Below are 20,701 nucleotides of genomic sequence, written 5' to 3'. Positions count from 1 at the left end.
TTGATAAGTGTCAATAATTAATTTAACTTGTTCTCCATTTAAATTTTTTAAATATCAGACAACTTAACCTTTTATAAGACTGGGGGTATTGTATTTTAATTTCCTTCTTTTTCGTCTTTTTATTTGGAAAGGGGTCGTGAAGAGACGGGTAATAGCCATTTTTAGCGTCAGAATTCATCTATACCATTCCGTCCACACTGTTCCATACAAAATTTTAAGTAACCTGCATTTCCATACGCGCCGTGACAAGAAATATCTCTAGTAGCATCCTCTGTTTTCGATGTGTTTATTTTTCAATACAAAGCTGTGCATGTGTGCAAGTAAAACAAGCAAAAGGTATCAAAGAGTCAGTTTGCTAAATGCTGTGGGGTTTCATAAGATCCGGGGGCAAGTTTAAGATCATGTTTTGAGGGGTATTAAAATTGCACGTGGCGGAGTTAATCCTGTCGAGGCGCGTATCAGTGATAACCCTTTTTGTGATGTGGCCGACGACGCAGTCTTCCTAGATCGCTTGTATGAATAACTGTCATTAGGTAAAGATTTTGATACTTGTTACACGTCACGTCAAGCCTGTGTGCCATCACACCATGATGATGATAACGGGTTACGCCAAGATCTGTATAGGGTACACGTGCCTGAATGTGGACAACGCATGCCTTGATAACGTACCAGTACACGTCTTAACACCGTTATAGCCTTTACGAACAAATAACCCAAGGTTAGGCAGTGTAGCTAACTCGCGGGCTCTTGTTGGCCTTGCCACCCTTGGTCAGTAGGGTCGCTAGCTTAACTCCAGACCCTTTTCGGTCTTGGCTCGGCTGTGGCCTTCGGTAAGACTCGTACCGAAGATAACCGAAGACCTACCTCTTGTTAAGAGGCCTGCCATCTCAGGCACGAAATTGCGTCTTCCGCTGGGGCACGAAGGTTTCGGGTTTATTTTCATGGCTTTATGAAATGCGTCAGAATAGGGCATAGAAGTAGCCTATGTCCCACTGAAGTGAAATAAATACAATATTATTCTCACTCAGCAAAAACTCACCAATTATGGCTTGAAAGTTGGATCCAACACATCATTCTCTGAGGGACCAATTCGTTCATTATATAGGCCTAGTATATCAAAAGTCGCATTTCAGTACCAAAGCCCGTTCAAGAATGGTTAGTCTCAGAACGTAGGTATATGCACGCCCACGGGTGTTTTCTCTCCTGTAATTAGCGTGACATTATATATGAATATTTTTGTGCTCAGTATAAATAAGAACAATTATGTAAGAAATGTTCGCAGGAGCATTAATCGGGGCCTTAGATTCACATCTTTTTGTACCTATATCCACTCTAATGTTATATGTGATACACATGAATCTATTAACATCACGAGCTATACAAACACGTACATGCAAAGGACTGGACAATGGCTTTTGATTCGCGAATACAATGCTCCGTTGTTGTTGTACAGGTGGCAGCATGAAGGTCGTGATACCGGACTCGGGCTGGAGAATATGGTTTCAGATTGTCCTCACCTTCTTACTCTTTATACAGACTGACTCTACCCTCTCCAAAACAAGCAGTTCAAGCAAGACGAAGAAAAAGGTACCATATCTACATCTAGATTAATATTTTGAAAGGTCTTCCATATAAATATTATGGTACGTGGGAAGGTCTGTAGCAACCTGCGGATGGTCGTGGGTTTCCCCCGGGCTCTGCCCGGTTTCCATCCACCATAATGCTGGCAGCCGTCGTATAAGTGAAATATTCTTGAGTACGGCGTAAAACACCAATGGTAATGGTGTGGCCTTCCTTCCTTCAACAACATGAAGTTTTTGTCCACCACAAATACACATGTATACGTGTGCTGAAGTTCTGTTACAGGAATTTTTATAAGGGCAGAATTACTATGTGCTGTCGAACTGTCTTCGCCTACAGAAAAGAGGGACAGAACCAAGAACGCTGAAATTCAGGAACCAGGAATTCAGTGATTATAATATTAATAATGAAATATTATTACTCTGTGTGGTTATTTTTGAGTATTATCCGTTCACATATCATTAATAATGGTAAAAAATTCGACCCTGTGTAAAAAATGTGAAAAAATATTTGGAGTAATTGTAGACCAGTGATGTCTGATAGATTGCAATTAACATCAGTGCGTGCTATTTACCTAATTCTGATTAAGCCATGCTGTTAGGGGAGGTGTAAATTGATACTATTTATACACTTCCATGAACAGTTAGAATAAAACCCTGACTGACAAGATTTGACAAGAGGCCGTATTTTACCGGTTATTTGCGACCTTTTCACAGCTGTCACACTATCATCGCTGCCTACTCTGTGCTGTACGTTTTTACTGATATTAACATCTCTTCTTTAGCATCCGGACCTACCCCCTTTTGGCAAATATGCAGCCTCCCATGTCGAAATCAAAGTTTTCCATGAGAGAAACATTACAAGGCACGATGATTTCCCTTTCACAGTAATAGACCATTTCATTGACTTCCACGAAGCACTTTTATTGATGAAGAAGGTGCTATGGCTTTGAGCGATTCACATCACATCGATTTCACAGCACAGAACATTCAGAGAGGACAGCTAACACCGCTGTGGGCCAGTAATATATCATTCCATTCACTTTCACCTGGCATTTTCATGGTCTGCCTCATTATGGGTCATGGGTGCCAGAGGAATTTCTACCTTTTCATCAGTTCACGAAATCGCTCCTCTATCACAAGTTGCCCTCTAAAGTTTAGTGACAGTCCGGTTTTCTCATTCGCTCTCATATCATAGGGAACTTTTCCCCGCCTAAAGTAAAGTGTGTAGTCTGTTGTTCATGCGCGCCTTTGCTACTTTACTACTTCGAGTAGATTCACGCGTCAACAATTAATCTCGCGTTACGTCATTTATTTATTTACTTATTCATTTGATTGGTGTTTTACGCCGTGCGCGAGAATATTTCACTAACACGACGACAGCCAGCATTATGGTGAGAGGAAACCGGGCATAGCGTTACTTGATCGTCGCTGTCGTATGGCAATAGAAGTAATTCAGAGCAGGCCCTATTTAGCCTACGATCGCTTTGCGCAAGCGCACCCAATGAGTAAACTGGTTTCAAGATAGACCTACTCATTCATTGCAAGAGAACAATCGTCAGATCAGCTTGGAACCGAATGAAAGTACCCATTTGACTTTTTAAAAAAACCCAAAACACTTAGTCAGACAAATCAAGAAATAATAATGATGATGACGAATAAAACGGTGAATTGTGAATAATTAGCAGGTGGAGAAGAACGCCGTTGACCGCGGGCTGGTGTCAGCGACGACCAGGGCTCAGGAAATCTTAAAACAGCACACGGCTTTCTGTGAGACCGAGAGGGAGCAGAAGAGGTTTGGGGGAGACGTTCTGGGTTACGTCACACCGGTGAGGATATACGACAACAACAATAGCAAAAATACCCTCCTTAAATTCGACTGTGTCGTTAGACCATATTCAGTTCGTTGGATAGTTTCACTGAAAGGGACATAGCTGATTGGCTGAAAAGATCGCCAAGAGATTATGCGTGACTAAAGTGGCAGAGTTAACCCAAGAAGCCTATCTCCACTGACATCCAATCAGCGTCAATTCGGTATATATTTAATTTTAGAGTGAAAGACAGCACCTGACTAATGTTTATGTCCACTGAAAGACAACCATTCATAGTATCCTGAACCGGCATTAAATTTTTTTTTTTTTAGACTTTTTTTAACTCAGTAAAACTTTAGTGAAACTTCGTCTTCAAACAGCTTCAGCTCGTTTCCATTATCGAGAGCAAGATGACACCACGTTTAGCTCTCTAATGTCGAAGGTATATTTGGTATAATAGTCTAATCAGTAGCCTATGGGCGATAAAGGTTGTGGCCTTCGGCGATGAAGGCCAAAGTGATAAATATAGTTTTCTAGGAAACTGGACATAGGATCTAGGAAACTGGACATACTGGAAGAATATTCCTCCCACTACTTTATTTATTTATTTATTTATTTCATTGGTGTTTTAGGCCGTAGGCAAGAATATTTCACTTATACGACGGCGGCCAGCATTATGGTGGGATAGAACCGGGCAGGAAAACTCACGACCATCCGCAGTTTGCTGGCAGACCTTCCCACGTACGGCCCACTGTTTGAACTGTTGATACAGTAGGCTTAGTATCTCATTTACAAAGAACTTCAGCGACCCTGTTTAAATAGCCTAGCTGCAGATGCACGGCTTTATTCCTGCTTTCCGAGTATTCCTGGTTCAGCTCGTAGCCTCCAGAAGGGTTGTGCTGATGATTTTGATCCCAGTTAAATGTTTACAAATAAGATTGTGGTATAACTAGATGCATGCTCAATTCTGAAACAAATGGAAATAAATTTAAGCACCACTGAGACTGATCTAGACATTCGACTGTGGCTTGATTTTATGCTTCAGTTTTAAAGTTGTGACTTCTAAAATGAAAGCAGTGCTGACCTAGTTATCTCGGATGTTCACCTCAATTTGTAGACGGCGTTTCAAGAAATTCATTGTATTTTATAAAAGAAAACAGAAAAAAAATCCTTTGTTTGCGACATAGACGAGGGAGCAAAATTAAATTCTACAGTTGTAATAAATTCAGAGAAAAAAAATTATATCATAAGAATTAATTTCAAGCGTTGCCCGACGAGATGCCGTCTTCTCATTCTCACAAATCTTTGGCATCCCTAATGAATTTTGCACTGACTTCGATATTTGTAATTTAGAAACTGCTGACTAAATGCGAAAATGAAGGACAAAAAAACTGTATTTAGGCGGATGAATGCGGTTTGGGCCGAGATGGTATGTTATTGTGTGGCATAACTTGTGATTCCTCAGTTGAATCTCACACAGCTTGTAAATCAGCTGATTTTACATCTGACCAATCCGGTCGCTGTAAGTCGAGCTTATGCTGGCTTCCTCTATGGCCGTATGTCGGAAAGTCTGCCAGCAACCTGTGGATGGTCGTGGGTTTCCTCCGGGCTCTGGCCGGTTTCCTACCACAACAATGCCGGCCGCCGTCGTATAAGTTAAATATTCTAGAGTACGGCGTAAAACACCTATCAAATAAATAAATTAAATAAACACAACACTTTGTAAAATGGCACTTCGGCTACACCTAACTAATTCGATGTAAGCATTCTAAACATTATGTATTATGCAGTAATTCTGTGTTGTCATATTGTCACTTCATAGAGTGGGTGGTTAAAGGCTACGTCATAGCTTAGGCCGTGCAATCTGATAGCCACGTATTTGATTGGATAAGGGGGCCTCCGTGGCTCAGTCGGTTAGCGCGCTAGCGCAGCGTAATGACCCAGGAGCCTGTCACCAATGCGGTCGCTGTGAGCTCAAGTCCAGCTCATGCTGGCTTCCTCTCCGGCCGTAAGTGGGAAGGTCTGTCAGCAACCTGCGAAGATGGTTGCATCGACCAGTCATTTGTGCAGTGTTGTCATTTTGTTCTGAGTGGTATTCGGTGAAATCTCAGTAAAATTATAAAGTATGATACTTTTTAGAAAGCTTGATTCTTTTATTTTTTTTATTTTTCTGCTTTCGATGGAAATATGTTTTAATCAGGTGCTGTCTTGTCCTTTAACTAGCGTTGATTGAATAAAAATAAAGTTAGTGCATTTACAAAATATATTGTATGATATTGTATTAATTAGATAAGTTTGGTATTCCAATCAGCCAATTATTTTAAATTAAAGGTTTAAATTCTGGCTTACATGTAGATGTACACGCAGACCTACAGTTATCTATCTATCTTGATCAGTGGTTATTAGAAATATTTCGTATCTTAACATTAAAAGCGTACCAAAAATGTTGTTTCGATAATAGTGTACGCATGTATGCTTGAGATTTACGTGTTACTTAGCAACTTTTCAGTAGTATGATTACGGGGAGTCATTAGATGTGTGTAGATATACTGTGTCTTCTTGTGACAGGACCCGGACCCGATGGCTCGGTTATGACCAATCCTCGGTTGGGTCACACCTATAACCTTAGAGAGGAACCTGCACCTTCCTCCCCTGACATTAAGCATTAAAGGTGGAGAAAACATAAAAATGACAAAGATCAGATGAAAGAGTGCGAAAAGTTATTTTTGAATGTGGTCGTCATTATTTTTTCCGATTTTTCCTTAAGGAGAAAGAGACACTTGAAAATAATTTTTGTATGGTGGGTATTTGGTACCACCTGTTGGTATTTATAGTCTTTGTTTAATAATGTCATAATGATGTAACACAGGTTTAATAAATATTTTTGCACTAGAATTTGTTTTTCTTTTTTTCAGCTAACAAATGTATTAAACCTCATTTACGATCATATTTATGTTTTTAATATGTTCATAAAACCTCAACCTCAGTTTAGGTTAAATGCATTTGTTTCGATATAAACAACAAATTTACATTCAAATGAATTTATTAGACAAGCAGCGCATCCCTATTTAAAAGCTTATTATGCAACAAAGATAAATACCAAAAGTTGGTCCCAAATACCCATCATACAAAAATATTTTCAAATACCCTTTTCTCTTGAAAAAAAAAGTATTCAAGATCATATTTGCAAATAAGTTTTGACGCTCTTTCATCTGATTTTGGCATCATTTTTATGTTTTCTCCTTCAAGGGTGTATGGGTCAACGACTGGTTGACCCGTACCAGTATAATGGCTCGGGCGGGTCGGCTTACTTGCCTTCGGTAAGTCGTTTTAGTGAAACAGCACTAGATATAAGAGTGGTGGAAATCCGTCCTGCAACAAGAAGGCACATACCACGTGCATGCACTCTAAAGACTCCTTCGTCGTCATATGCCTGGAAAATTGTTAAGTACGACGTTAATGCCGCCAAAGCACTGTCGCCATTGAAGCATTATGTCGGAGACACCAGACATGACACCTCACCCATGACACCTCACCCAGCCACATTACACGGACACGGGACCAGCAAGTTCCACGTGTTTGATTCCGGGTCTCCCCACGTCGTGTGTATTAATGATTTTACGTTCAGCGTGTCCTTGATGATATTGCATGATACTGTTTCCAGTGGAATAATCACGGATATGATGTGGCCAAACTGTTCGGTGCCAAGTTCACCTACGTCTCTCCGGTGTGGCTGCAGATTAAGAGGATGCCAGGGGGAGCTTTCGTCATGCAAGGCGGCCACGACATTGACAGAGGTGACACGCCCAGAACTTTATTCATATATACCTTCATACGCATTTCAAAGATCGAGTTAAGACGAATGTCAACATCTGAAATGTTTTTTTGTGTGCCGTATCATCGATGTTTATACATGCATCTACAAGAATCCCCCTCCCATATGTCCTTAAAATGACTCAGTGTCCAAAATTGCGCTTCTTTGAAAATGAACAGAACCCCCCCCCCCCCAAAAAAAAACAAAAAAAACAAACAAACTGAAAATGACGATACTAAATGGACGGCTATTGGCATCCAGAATAAATAAGAATAAAATTTCTAGCCATGCAGTCATAATACCATGATTTTTAATCTTACCGAACGGACGGTACAGCACTAATCCGTTGTGCTCCCGTTTTTGAATATGTGGACAGAACTCGTGTTGATTTTCCATTCCATTGAGAATCTGGCCTTCCAGCAATAACCCATCCAGATAAAAAGTGAAATTGATTCTGGTAAATCTCGTTTGCAATATAATTTCTGATTGTAAACATTATTTTATACAAGGAAACTGTCTATGCAGCTACATGTACATCCACCTGACAATCGTTGGCTTTCCCTTTGAGGTTCATTGACCGAATTGGCACACCCTGACAAGTTACTGTATTATCCAGCCCAACATGTAGGCTACGCATTGTGACTCGGGCAGCCATCCTCAGTTCCCTGTTCATAAATGTGTGGCTAAAAATTCATCAGTGTAACACTTAAATTAACCGCAAAGTCCAGTTGTTGCATCAGTATTTGTCTATCCACTATAAGAAACCACACTGACAATCGAGAGCTAATAGGTTTTTTGACGTGACAGCCACGTTACGCTCTGAGCGCTAGTGATTGGCAAAGTTCATAGGGGCTTCTTCAACATGGTTACTAGGAGTGAATTGTTCGTCAGTGGCGTGTCCCAAATGCTAAACTTCTTCTCGATTTTCAAAATTTTGTAGAATTCTTTACATATTTTTCTGTGATAACTGTGTCCTATATCTTACCTATGTTTATATTCACTTTAATAATCTTATTTTGTTATATGAGTGTGATCGATGGAACACACTGAGATGGACTTTATCGCCCAATCTGCGCTTATCTATATAGATTCTGGACAAGCTTAAGGCTGTTGTTCCCAAGATATAAAGCCCATCAATCCATTCTATTTGGGCATCCTCAGTTAGGTTTAGTTCGTGATTATCGTCAGTAAGAACATCATTCGCATTATGGCGCGTAGCTCGTTTTGATAAATGCATGTTCCAGATTTAAGGCTTGTCATGTAATTGTAAGCTGTCATAGTAATAGCAGTTGGTATTATGCCTTTTCTTGTACACAGGGTGGATTGCAGACGTCACTTCCAAAAGGAACACCAAGATCGGCAAGTATAATTACATCGATCCATGTAGTTTATAAGTTTACGCCCGACTCAAACCCTCGTAAACATCATCCATGTCGTTAATTTGGTCAAATCATTGGGACAGTTTCGCCAGGCGTGCCTACGAAACAAGATGGCAACTGCGTAGGCAGTTCATGCTACTGTTTTGCCTGCAACGAGTAGTTTGTTTGCTGTTGTTGTTTTACGGCATGAGAAGATTTATAAATTGTTAGCCGACATCTTAGTGTACTTTTCATGCATCCTTGCGAAACTTTCCTAGGTGAAGGTTACAAACTGGATCCTTCAGATAACTTTCGAGTCCATAAGTGGTATCTACGATCCGCCAAAGAAGCGGATTCAAATGTCGTGAACTCGAACATACGTCTCGTGGGCGTGGTACCGAACGCAGCATTATTCACTTGTACCAATGTGGTCAGCATTATTATTGGAGGAAACCCACGGCCATCTGCATGTTGCTGACAGACCTTCCAGTGCAGACAGAAAGCCGGCATAACCTGGACTTGAATGAAGTTTATGTACCGGTTTGTATTTCAAAACATTCCAGAGCAAATAATTACCACATACACTGTACGTGCACTTAACCGCTTTAGGTTTTTTTTGTGCTCAAAACTGTGTTAAAATACTATCAGGTCCTGTACGTACCAGTTCTCGAGACTGACAGACGAGGTTTTTCTTTGCTTCTGGTCTTGAAGAAAAACTACCATCTGCAATATGGTGAATATACTTATCCGCCAGGCGCGAAAAATTCATTTCAGTAATCGACAATCTGCCAAACTCTTTGTTGACAGTTCCTCGGATTTTGTTTGATGGGTGGACAGGGGCAGATTACAAAGCTGTGTTTACTAATGAAGACTTGATGGAGGACTGTGTAGACACCATGGTTAACTTCATACAGGTAAGTGAAGATGCGTTGGAGGACCGTATAAACACCTTGGTTAACTCCCTACAGGTCAGTGAAGACATGATGGGGCCCTGTAGACACCATGGTTAACTTCATACAGGTGAGTGAAGACGTGATGGAGGACTGTATAGACACAATGGTTAACTTCACACAGGTCAGTGAAGACGTGATGGAGGACTGTACAGACACCATGGTTAACTCTATACAGGTGAGTAAAGACGTGATGGAGGACTGTATAGACGCCATGGTTAACTTCATACAGGTCAGTAAAGATGTGATGGAGGACTGTATAGACGCCATGGTTAACTTCATACAGATTAGTGAAAGCGTGATGGCTGCCTGTATAGACACCATGGTTAATTTCACACAGGTCAGTGAAAACGTGATGGGTGCCTGTATAGACACCATGGTTAACTCCACACAGGTGAGTGAAGATGTGATGGAGGACTGAATAGACACCTTGATTAACTTCATACAGATTAGTGAAATCGTGATGGAGGACTGTATAGACACCATGGTTAACTCCACACAGGTGAGTGAAGACGTGATGGAGGACTGTATAGACACCATGGTTAACTCCACACAGGTGAGTGAAGACGTGATGGAGGACTGTATAGACACCATGGTTAACTCCACACAGGTGAGTGAAGACGTGATGGAGGACTGTATAGACACCATGGTTAACTCTATACAGGTCAGTGAAGGCGTGGTGGAGGACTGTATAGACACCATGATTTACTCCATACAGCTCAGTGAAGACGTGATGGAGGACTGTATAGACACCGTGATTAACTCCATACAGGTTAAGACGTGATGTATGACTGTATAGACACCATGGTTAACTCCACACAGGCGAGTGAAGACGTGATGTATGACTGTATAGACACCATGGTTAACTCTATACAGGTCAGTGAAGACGTGATGGAGGACTGTATAGACACCATGATTAACTCTATACAGGTTTGTGAAGACGTGATGGAGGAAACCCACGACCATCCGCAGGTTGTTGACAGACCTTCCCACATACGGCCGGAGAAGCTAGCATGAGCTGGACTCGAACTCAAAGCGACCGCATTGGTGAGAGGCTTCTGAGGCATTACGCTGCGCTAGCGCGCTAACCAACTGAACCGCGGAGGCCCCCTCGTGAGTCATGTTTTAGAGACATGAAGTGCACTTGACTAAAGGCTACTTCACAATAAATACGCTTCAAGAAACGTCTGTCCTTTAAACTGACGTAGACATGTTTTTTGTAGGAACAAAAGTTTGGCGGTGCGGTCATAGAAATCTGGTCACAGCTCGGAGGCCAGGCGAAAAGGTACCGTATGGTCTGTGATGTGCATGTATATGTATAATTGTCTATAGGTTGAATTATCTGTGCACTTTATACTTAATGCAGGGGGCCTCCGTGGCTCAGTTGGTTATCGCGCTAGCGCAGCGTAATGACCCAGGAGTCTCTCACCAATGCGGTCGCTGTGAGTTCAAGTCCAGCTAATGCTGGCTTCCTCTCCGGCCGTACGTGGGAAGGTCTGCCAGCAACCTGCGGATGGCCGTGGGTTTCCCCCGGGCTGTGCCCGGTTTCCACCCACCATAATGCTGGCCGCCGTCGTATAAGTGAAATATTCTTGAGTACGGCGTAAAACACCAATCAAATAAATAAATAAATATACTTAATACACACGCGTTATAATAAGTACTATGTATATATAAACCAGGGTATATAGAAAAAGGAAATTCAACAAGATGCAAGGTGGCAATGTAAATAGTATAAATATACATTTACAGTGAATGAATTTGTGTTTGTCCCGTTTAAAATCCCCTAACAGAGAACTTGTGCATTTCCTGGAACACATGGCAGAAAGCTTCCACGCCAAGAAGAAGACCCTTATCCTGGTGATACCTCCTCCTTTATATAAAGGGTAAGCCGTTATCATGTATAATCTTATTGGCTATAGACTTGCTCCTGAGTTTACATGGGGCGACAAATCTCTGACAGAACCACCTGTAGAAGCGTATATATGGAGACACCAGTGCAAGAATGAAAATGTAAATCACAATGGGGTTTCTGCATGTGTCATCAGTTTGATTTGGTTATTTATTTCATTGGTGTTTCACGGTGTTCTCAAAAGTATGTCACTTATACCACGGCGATCAGCATTATGGTGGGAGGAAACCGGGCAGAGCCCGGGGGAAACCCACGACCCTCCGTAGGTTGTCGTCAATTTGATATCGCAGTCGCTTTGTATGGAGAGATAATTGAGATGGTAAATCTATTGGCATGTTTAGAGAATGTTCGTCGGATCAGGATAACGTTTCCCATCCACCGAAATATTCAGCAAATGGTTCTTGGTTCACTTTTTAACTACTTCAAGGTAACGGAAATGTTTTATCTCCATACATTGTTTACCATGCATAGCAGTGGATTTGGTCTATTATATCTTCACTGTACCAAACCACTGCTATATATAGACAACCTGCGTTAAAAAAAACAACGGAGAAAGATTTCAAGGAGAAAACATCGAATTCCACCTACTTTTTCACATTCGCATGTGATTGGTCAAAAGGCGCGACTACCTCTTCGAAGAAGCCGCAACCATTGGGCAAATGCAGCAGTCGTTAAGTGAACGGGCACTTCGAACGAGACATTCCTGATCCAAGCTGCGTTGGTATTGAAGGAACGTGGAATATATATAAACCCATTGCTAAATTCAGGGCATACATTGATGTATTCTATGTTACAGCAACGTCCAGGGAATGTTTCAGAAGTCTGACTTCGACGCTTTATCAACAGTCATTGACGGTTTCAGTCTAATGACGTATGACTATTCCAATCCAAACAGGTAAGAACTTTTTTTTTCATGATGTTTGAGGCTTTGATCAGTTTCGTGCAGAGATGATTTCGTGTAAGAAAATCTGAGTAAACTTCTGAGATTTGGTAATTCGAACGCTTGCTGATTTTTGTAACGTGAGCCCTTGAATCTGAAGTGCAACTTACCACCACTTCAGAATTTAAGGTCATAAATTTCTTAACTAACCATGGAAGACCTATACTTGTATATGCTGAGGCATATGTAAAAGTTCAGTATACTTGTGTCCACGTATGTGCTACGATGAAATATTAAAGGCATTAACTATATTGTGTTATAATACAAAAGACTACAGCCTGGGGAGAAAAAGCTATACGTAAGAGTGTTACAAGTTGGCAAATGGTCACACGTATTCGGTCAAATCTGGCCTCCTGTCAGTTCACCTGAGTTAGGGTTTTAGTATAACTTTTCATTTAATTTCATTAAAGTCTCGTAGCACCGTGGCTTCAGCAAAATTAGGTAAAACAAACACAGTGATGTTAATTGGAGTGTATTAGACGTCACTGATTTAGAATGACTTGATCGTTTTATCTTCGAACAAGTTTCATGAGCCTAAAGTCACGTGGCACTTTGGCTGCGATTCTGTGTTGCCATCACATTTAACATTTACATTTACATTACATAGCCCTGGTCCAAACAGCCCTATCGACTGGGTAAGACGTTGTGTGGAGAACCTAGTACCGGACGATCGGGCACCAGAGAGACAGAAACTATTGTTAGGGTTGAACTTTTATGGGAATGACTTTTACCCAGGAGGTGGAGGACCGATTGTGTCTCATCAGTGAGTTTTATTTTCTGTTACAGATGACCTCAGTGCAGGTCTCATTCCCTGTAAGTTGCGTGGAAGGGCAATGTAATTATGAACCTACCATATATATCCATGTACATAAATCGCATTGAATCTCCGCATCCGGTTTTAATTTCATATATCATATTTTTTCTACAACCTGATTTTTTTTTTAAAAAAAAGGATAGATTTCCACCCACAGAATTCTGGTGGATAGAAACGGCACAGTTTGGATGAAAACTCGCCACCTTGCATATGCTCCAGCGTTAAACAGTCATGGTAGTACACATCACGACCTGTCAGAAAATGTTGTATTAATTTAGACTGCAGTAAACAGTAAAAATGTACATACATATACAAAAATTTCCTGTTTTGGTATTTTCATGTAACCCCCATATGTAACCTTGCATATGCTCCAGCGTTAAACAGTCATGGTAGTACACATCACGACCTGTCAGAAAATGTTGTATTAATTTAGCCTGCAGTAAACAGTAAAAATGTACATACATATACAAAAATTTCCTGTTTTGGTATTTTCATGTAACCCCCATATGTAACCTTGCATATGCTCCAGCGTTTAACAGTCATGGTAGTACACATCACGACCTGTCAGAAAATGTTGTATTAATTTAGCCTCCAGTAAACAGTAAAAATGTACATACATATACAAAAATTTCCTGTTTTGGTATTTTCATGTAACCCCCATATGTAACCTTGCATATGCTCCAGCGTTAAACAGTCATGGTAGTACACATCACGACCTGTCAGAAAATGTTGTATTAATTTAGCCTCCAGTAAACAGTAAAAATGTACATACATATACAAAAATTTCCTGTTTTGGTATTTTCGTGTAACCCCCATATGTAACCTTGCATATGCTCCAGCGTTAAACAGTCATGGTAGTACACATCACGACCTGTCAGAAAATGTTGTATTAATTTAGCCTGCAGTAAACAGTAAAAATGTACATACATATACAAAAATTTCCTGTTTTGGTATTTTCATGTAACCCCCATATGTAACCTTGCATATGCTCCAGCGTTTAACAGTCATGGTAGTACACATCACGACCTGTCAGAAAATGTTGTATTAATTTAGACTGCAGTAAACAGTAAAAATGTATACATATACAAAAATTTCCTGTTTTGGTATTTTCATGTAACCCCCATATGTAACCTTGCATATGCACCAGCGTTTAACAGTCATGGTAGTACACATCACGACCTGTCAGAAAATGTTGTATTAATTTAGACTGCAGTAAACAGTAAAAATGTACATACATATACAAAAATTTCCTGTTTTGGTATTTTCATGTAACCCTCATATATCATAAAAATTGAAATATACATCTCTTATTTCATTTTGAACTTTATGCTCTCAGAATCTTTATTTCGTTATCAGGTACATTGAAATTCTCAAACGACACAAGCCCAAATTCACCTGGAACGAAAACGAGGCGGAGCATGTGATTGAATACAAGTAAGTGTCACCTGTATTCAAGTTGTTGTTGAACTATGGAATGCGTATTTTATAAATGCATAAATTCCAGTGTGTATATTCAGAGTAAGTTTTAAACATTTAGCAGTTGTTTTACATTCACTGGTAGCAATTTTATACCCCATGTTTGATTTTTTTGTGCCAGACTTTACCTGGGCTTTAATCAAAGTGATCAAGTTTTACCCAACTAGTGTCAGAGGTATCTCAGCAGTACCGCGACATTAGCAGTCATTATAATAATTGCATGCCTTGATTGTCAACAAATCTAATGCTAAAATGAAACTTATCTTATGCAATGAATGTGACATAACACAAGAAGGACATTGTGCCTTTTGGCGTCGAAGTTATGGTCTGTATTTCTTTCGTTTGGTGTGTGTATATAAAAAAAAGACAATTTAATACAGTTTAGATAGTAAAACCAGAGCGGCGACAACAGGGTTATAATTGGCAAATGGTCTCACGTAACCGTTGAATACACTTGTCAATTTACCTCACCTGTTTTGTCATCACATTTAACATACAATAACATTAAAACAATAGTCAACATTACTAGTCAATCATTCACTTGACAGCGATGCTAATATTTGCATCGAAACGTCGTGACAATAAACCAAGAAGTTGTAAATTCATAAGTAATGCCTTGTCTAGTGTACTTCCGTGCCAACTTCTAAATGCCAGTAAAACAATAGTCAACATTAGTTGACATTAGTTATCAACATTAGTCCACCAGCAGATTTATCCTAATTGATGCAGACATTGCATTCCCTAAATGATCGTTAAAATCGACTTACCCTAATTGACCTAAAATTTCGTCCACAAAAGTGCATGTTAATCACTAGGATACTCCATTCTGTCGAAGTGGACCAGCGTGTGGTAGCTTCAGTTTTTAGTCTTTCTGTTCGGATTTTTTTTCTTCTGATGTTCAGTGTGTGATACAGTGTATGTAATTCTGTTACAGAGCGAATGACGGCAACCACAAAGTGTATTACCCCACTCTGTACTCCATACAGCAGAGACTGGGGCTGGCACAAGAGCTCAATACCGGCATTTCCATCTGGGAACTCGGACAAGGACTGGACTATTTCTATGACTTGTTCTAATTTCCTATCACCTGTTCATTGCTAATATAGTGTGTGACTGTGCCTTATCATTTGCTGTTCATATTCTTCGTCTTCGAGAATTCAAGTGCAAGAAACAGAAACCCGCGCGCTGTAAAATACGAAATATGACGTTTACATTTTAATGCATTTTCCCCTTCCATGTTTATTTTCATGCTTACTGATATCGTATCAGCGTATGTGTTAGAGGGAACGTTTGCGGAACCGTTCACGCTTTGGACCAAAACTTTGTAGCCTGTTGTTCGTTCCCCCATTTGCAATAGTAACATAATTCCCATGCACTGCAAAAGACCAATGATGGAACCAGCTGGGACCTGAGTCGCCATTAGGCTTTGTGAGCCAGAGTCACGTGACACTATGGCTACAAACGATTGTTTTCTCTTCAAACATATAACAGGTTTCATCAAACAGGTTATTGTCCACCATGGCTCTCACCAGTTGAGAACCTAGCATAGAAGGAAAAGCGGAAATATAAATGATCTAATCTGGTTAGAGTTAATGTGGCATTGCAAAAAATTTTAACCTGGACAGCATTATCAGTTCATCAAATGATCTGCTAACTTGTGCTCTTAGAATTTCTCCAGATTTTGGGAAGCTATTTATTTGAAAATTAGTTTGTGGATTATTTCTTGAATTTATGTCACCCGTGTGTTTATAGGGGTCTGGCTTAATTGAGAAAGTGATAAATACTGTATGATTGAGTTCATTTGCATGTTCAGACTTTGAGTTTTTGTATGTGTATGATAATTCCTGTTTTGAATGTATTGGGTACAAATTGTACATACTGAACACCCATGCATGGAGGTAGATATATAATAATTTAGCTGTTATGCGGCAGTTTCTTTTATTTTTTTAGTTTTAAAAGGGTGATCTTTATTTTCTTACAACTGGTTGTGCTTGGTTTACAGTTAACTGATTTTTACATAATTTCCAGCTTATAATTGTATTGAAACTTATCATTTAAAATCATGCTGACGGAGTTATATTTATGTCGTTACTATAAAACATTGAATACAGCACTTAATCATTTCTGTTTATCACAAAAATATAATGGAATTTAAATGTAATTAAAAGTGTGAAATACATGTAATCTGTTTTGTTTTTTTGTTTGTTTGTTTGTTTTTTTTCTCCTTTATTTCTGTGGATAGTCATTTTGTTAATTAGCTATACGAAAGTATACACCCTGCTTTATAGGGTTACCAAGCTCGTAATAATAATGCCTATGCCCGATTAGGTCTGTATGGACCCCTCTTTTGACATAATTTTGGTTATATTTTTTGTTGTCTTTTATTTTAAAGCCTCTTCATTCAGTGGTATAGAGGTCAGCAAACACCAAATAATGACAAATCCCTGAAACACCTGCACTATGTATGAGATAGCACAGAGAACTGTATGCTTTATAATTCAGTAATCGATCATTTTCAAACCTTGAAAATTAAACTACATGCATTTATAGTAGGCCAACATGTAAGTAGGTTAAACAGCGTACAGGGTTCCATTTTTTTGTTCATTATACAGGCCTATTTATTATTAAATGCATCCCTAGTACTCACAGAACACTCTTTTATATTTAATAGTATATAGAATATTTTATGATTGACCCAATTTGCCGCATAATACGCATAAAATACTGCGAAATAAAGGGATATGAGGTCTTCAATTTTCAGTTTTCACTAAAAAATCCTTTCAAAAATAGCCAAAAGCATTGTCTTCCAGCAGTATTTCTGTTATATTCTATAAGTATCTGATACTATTGCAGTAACAAGGTGATCTGTAAGTTATTGATTACTATATATAGTATGTTTCTGCAATAATTTAAAATCACGTGAGCCTTTATTAATGAAAAACAAAAGGCGTGTCGGTGCAGTATTCTGAAAATCTCGATAAAATGTTTCACGCCATTTTGTCGTCACAAGCATTATGACGTGTAACAGTGACGAAATATGCCGAGGCATTTTATTGGACTCAAACAGCGGTTTCCGAAGCGTCAGCTGTTTGTGATGTCATGCGGTGGAGTCCATTGTAGACCTAAGGAGGAACATTCAGTTGCATTTCGATTAAATTTTGTTTTTCTTCGGTTATTAGAAGGGGATTCCTACCAAATGAGTTAAAAACATCAACAAAAAAGTAGGTAATAAAATGTAGCTACGTTAAGCATCTTCATATCGGAGTAAACTTAGCCGATATGCTGACACGCCTCCCTAGCGATGACAATGGGACAACCCTGGGGTATATAAGCGCGTCTGTTTACGTGACGTTTTCTAGACAACGTCAATTCTTTCCACGGAACAGATGATGACGAATGATATATCGCAACGCGATCAAAAGATGGTTATACGGACTATCCCAGGATAATGGAGCAAGACGTACAGCTCCACAGAGGCCTCAGTCGAGTAAGTACATGTAGTCCTACAAGACCTTCATAGTTTATAGTTTGTCTTAGGTAGACCATTCTAGTTATATGAATCATCGTCCTTATAATTTTGATGTACCATAAAGCGTTCGTTTATCGTGATCATCGAACATTGTGACGTTGTGTTACAACAGAAATCTGCATTGTCTTTTATATAGTTCTCATCTCATGCTTATCATCGTTGTGTATGGTACAACACATAGAAATAATTGCGTCACAATAGAATAACGTGGTTGTTTATTGTGACCACCAAAGATTGTGACGTTGCTTCACAATAAAAAAAAATCTTCTTCTTTGTTATTTGTGTCACCACAGACCCTCATCACAATAGATTATGTTTGTTGTATTAACGCCAGAGGAAAGATAGTGTGGGAGGTTGAAGAGAAAGAATTGTATTACAGATGTATTGGCAAGAACTAGTCGAAAGTGCCTTAATGTACAGTATGTACACCGCAGTCTACTTAATCGTATTCAGACTTTCAGTAAACGTCAGGTGAAATAAAAAGTTTGAACGGCATACTCATTTGATTGCTGTTGAACGCATAATGACGGTAATGCAGATAAAAACACAAAGAAACTAAGCCTGAGACGTGTTAGAGTGAGTAAGACAGAGTCAGTGAATAAGAGATTGAAGGAGTTTGCGATAGATTTATTTTATGTCAGTGTATAAAGCGGTTGAATAAAATCCCATCTTTATCAGTAATGCAGAAAAAGTAAACACTATACTAATTCTAATGTCTTCTACAGTACACTTCATGTGCTACACATCCAGTAGCATTTGTAATCAGCAGATTTTCCTTCAACGAAATTAAATTTCTAAATACTTACGTTAGATTTCCATATGTGAGGATTACCACAGACACATAGATCTGGATCATGCACTTGATGCAGGCCTACATAATCCGTAAATTACTCTATCTTCTGACATATCCTATTCACGGTAATTGGTCCCACTATGACATCACCGAGGTACATAAGTCAGCCTTGCATCATCCACCATGACACAGTCCCAGAGTCCCAGAAGAAACCAAAGACCATACCTTTTAAATATCGCAGACATTATGCTGCTGTATTTTCATAACCCGACGATTATCGGTCAGGACACTGAAAGACTTCAGTTGTGAAGTTTTAACGCTTAATCTGGCTACTCTCATTCAGAGTGTTTTTGAATTCACCGCTCCTCCCACTCTTCAAGCCTCGCGCATTCGTCACCGTGACGTCATTTGCCATAGAGATGTGTCCTAGATTAAGGTCGAGCCGCACGCTTTCGATGAATGTATATTACGATATTATTTAGTAAATGTTAACCGTGATCTTGGCATGTTGTTGTTCACAAGAGTTGCGGATTCCATTGGTATTTTCAATGCTTAGCATATACATGGACATATTGTGCATGGACGTTGGTATATTCTTTCAACGACCTAAAACTGTTCCAGAAAAGTTATGAACTGATACATATTTTTTTCTGAATACCGGTATATATCTACATACTATTCGTGATGCATTATGTTTTATGAATACTTTGAATTTCCATCAGCAGTAGGTTCGGAGCAATTGAAAATTATTCACTTCCCCTTTTCGGAGATTTTTTTTCGGTGGGTGTGTTTGTGTTGGGGGAGGGGGAGGTGCCATAATGTATAGGGCTATCGATAGAGTTATCCCCCTCCTTCCGTTCTCATATGGTCTGCTCTGTTTTTGTTTTGTTTATTTTGTTCTTCAGTTTTATTTTGGGGAGGGGGGTGGGTGGGGTGGAGAGTAACTCATATGGACATTTATGCATTGTGTAAACAATATAAAAACGCTTTGGAGTTGAATGTCTAATAAGTACATTAAATTAAACTTCCACAGTTTGATGCAGGTTCTGAATTTAAAGAAAAATACTCATTTAAAAGGATATAATAATATAACCAGAAATTGTCAAACATAGGTATGAGTTGGTAAACTTAAGTATACTCATATACATTACTAGCCGTTTATAAATCCTGGATTTGTTTGTGTAGCATTCTCCTCATGTATCCTGTCGGTTTAAACATCCAGGAAATATAACATTGCACAATTTCCCTTTAACATCATTATATCCACACAATTTTTTAGTTAGGGATCAAATCCATATTGATGGGTTTTTTATTTTTTTTATTTTCATGGTTAACAAAGTTATATACTTATAAATCCTCATTCCGTCCTGCAGAATGGAACCCATGTAACTGGTGAACACATATTGTTGAACCAATCATGGAAGTTTATCTCAAAAAAAAAAAAAATGCTGAAGGCAATACCTCCTGCAAATATTCATACGTTTTGCACTGTAACAGCAAACATCAATAATTAATCTGTCTGATCTCAGCCAATACACATCTATATACTCATTTCCATAATGCCTGACTACAACTCGCCCAACTGACAGGCTCATCCCATTTGATGTAAAATATCACCACAAAACTACTTATAATGCTTCTGTCTACATTGGAAATGGTAGACGAAAAGAGTAGATCAGTCTTGAACAACCGCTTAAACAACAATGTTTACCAATGCATTTATC

The 20,701-nt window shown here is 39.2% G+C and overlaps 1 protein-coding gene across 1 annotated transcript; it reads left to right on the top strand.

Moving 5' to 3' along the window:
* The first annotated feature begins 436 nt into the window (after nt 1-436).
* Nucleotides 437-16,829, top strand: LOC135470316 (chitinase domain-containing protein 1-like). Its single transcript, XM_064749179.1, has 12 exons — nt 437-533; nt 1,454-1,587; nt 3,266-3,409; nt 7,056-7,188; nt 8,523-8,564; nt 9,371-9,477; nt 10,737-10,798; nt 11,307-11,399; nt 12,222-12,320; nt 12,973-13,128; nt 14,536-14,613; nt 15,590-16,829. Exons 2-12 carry the CDS (start codon nt 1,462-1,464, stop codon nt 15,729-15,731), a joined length of 1,182 nt encoding a protein of 393 aa, XP_064605249.1. The 5' UTR covers nt 437-533; nt 1,454-1,461; the 3' UTR covers nt 15,732-16,829.
* The last annotated feature ends 3,872 nt before the right edge of the window (nt 16,830-20,701 follow it).

The sequence above is a fragment of the Liolophura sinensis genome, chromosome 7 (genome assembly GCF_032854445.1).
Source record: "Liolophura sinensis isolate JHLJ2023 chromosome 7, CUHK_Ljap_v2, whole genome shotgun sequence".
NCBI lineage: Eukaryota > Metazoa > Mollusca > Polyplacophora > Chitonida > Chitonidae > Liolophura > Liolophura sinensis.
Note: the sequence above shows the minus strand (reverse complement) of the source record. Positions and strands in the feature narration are given on the sequence as shown.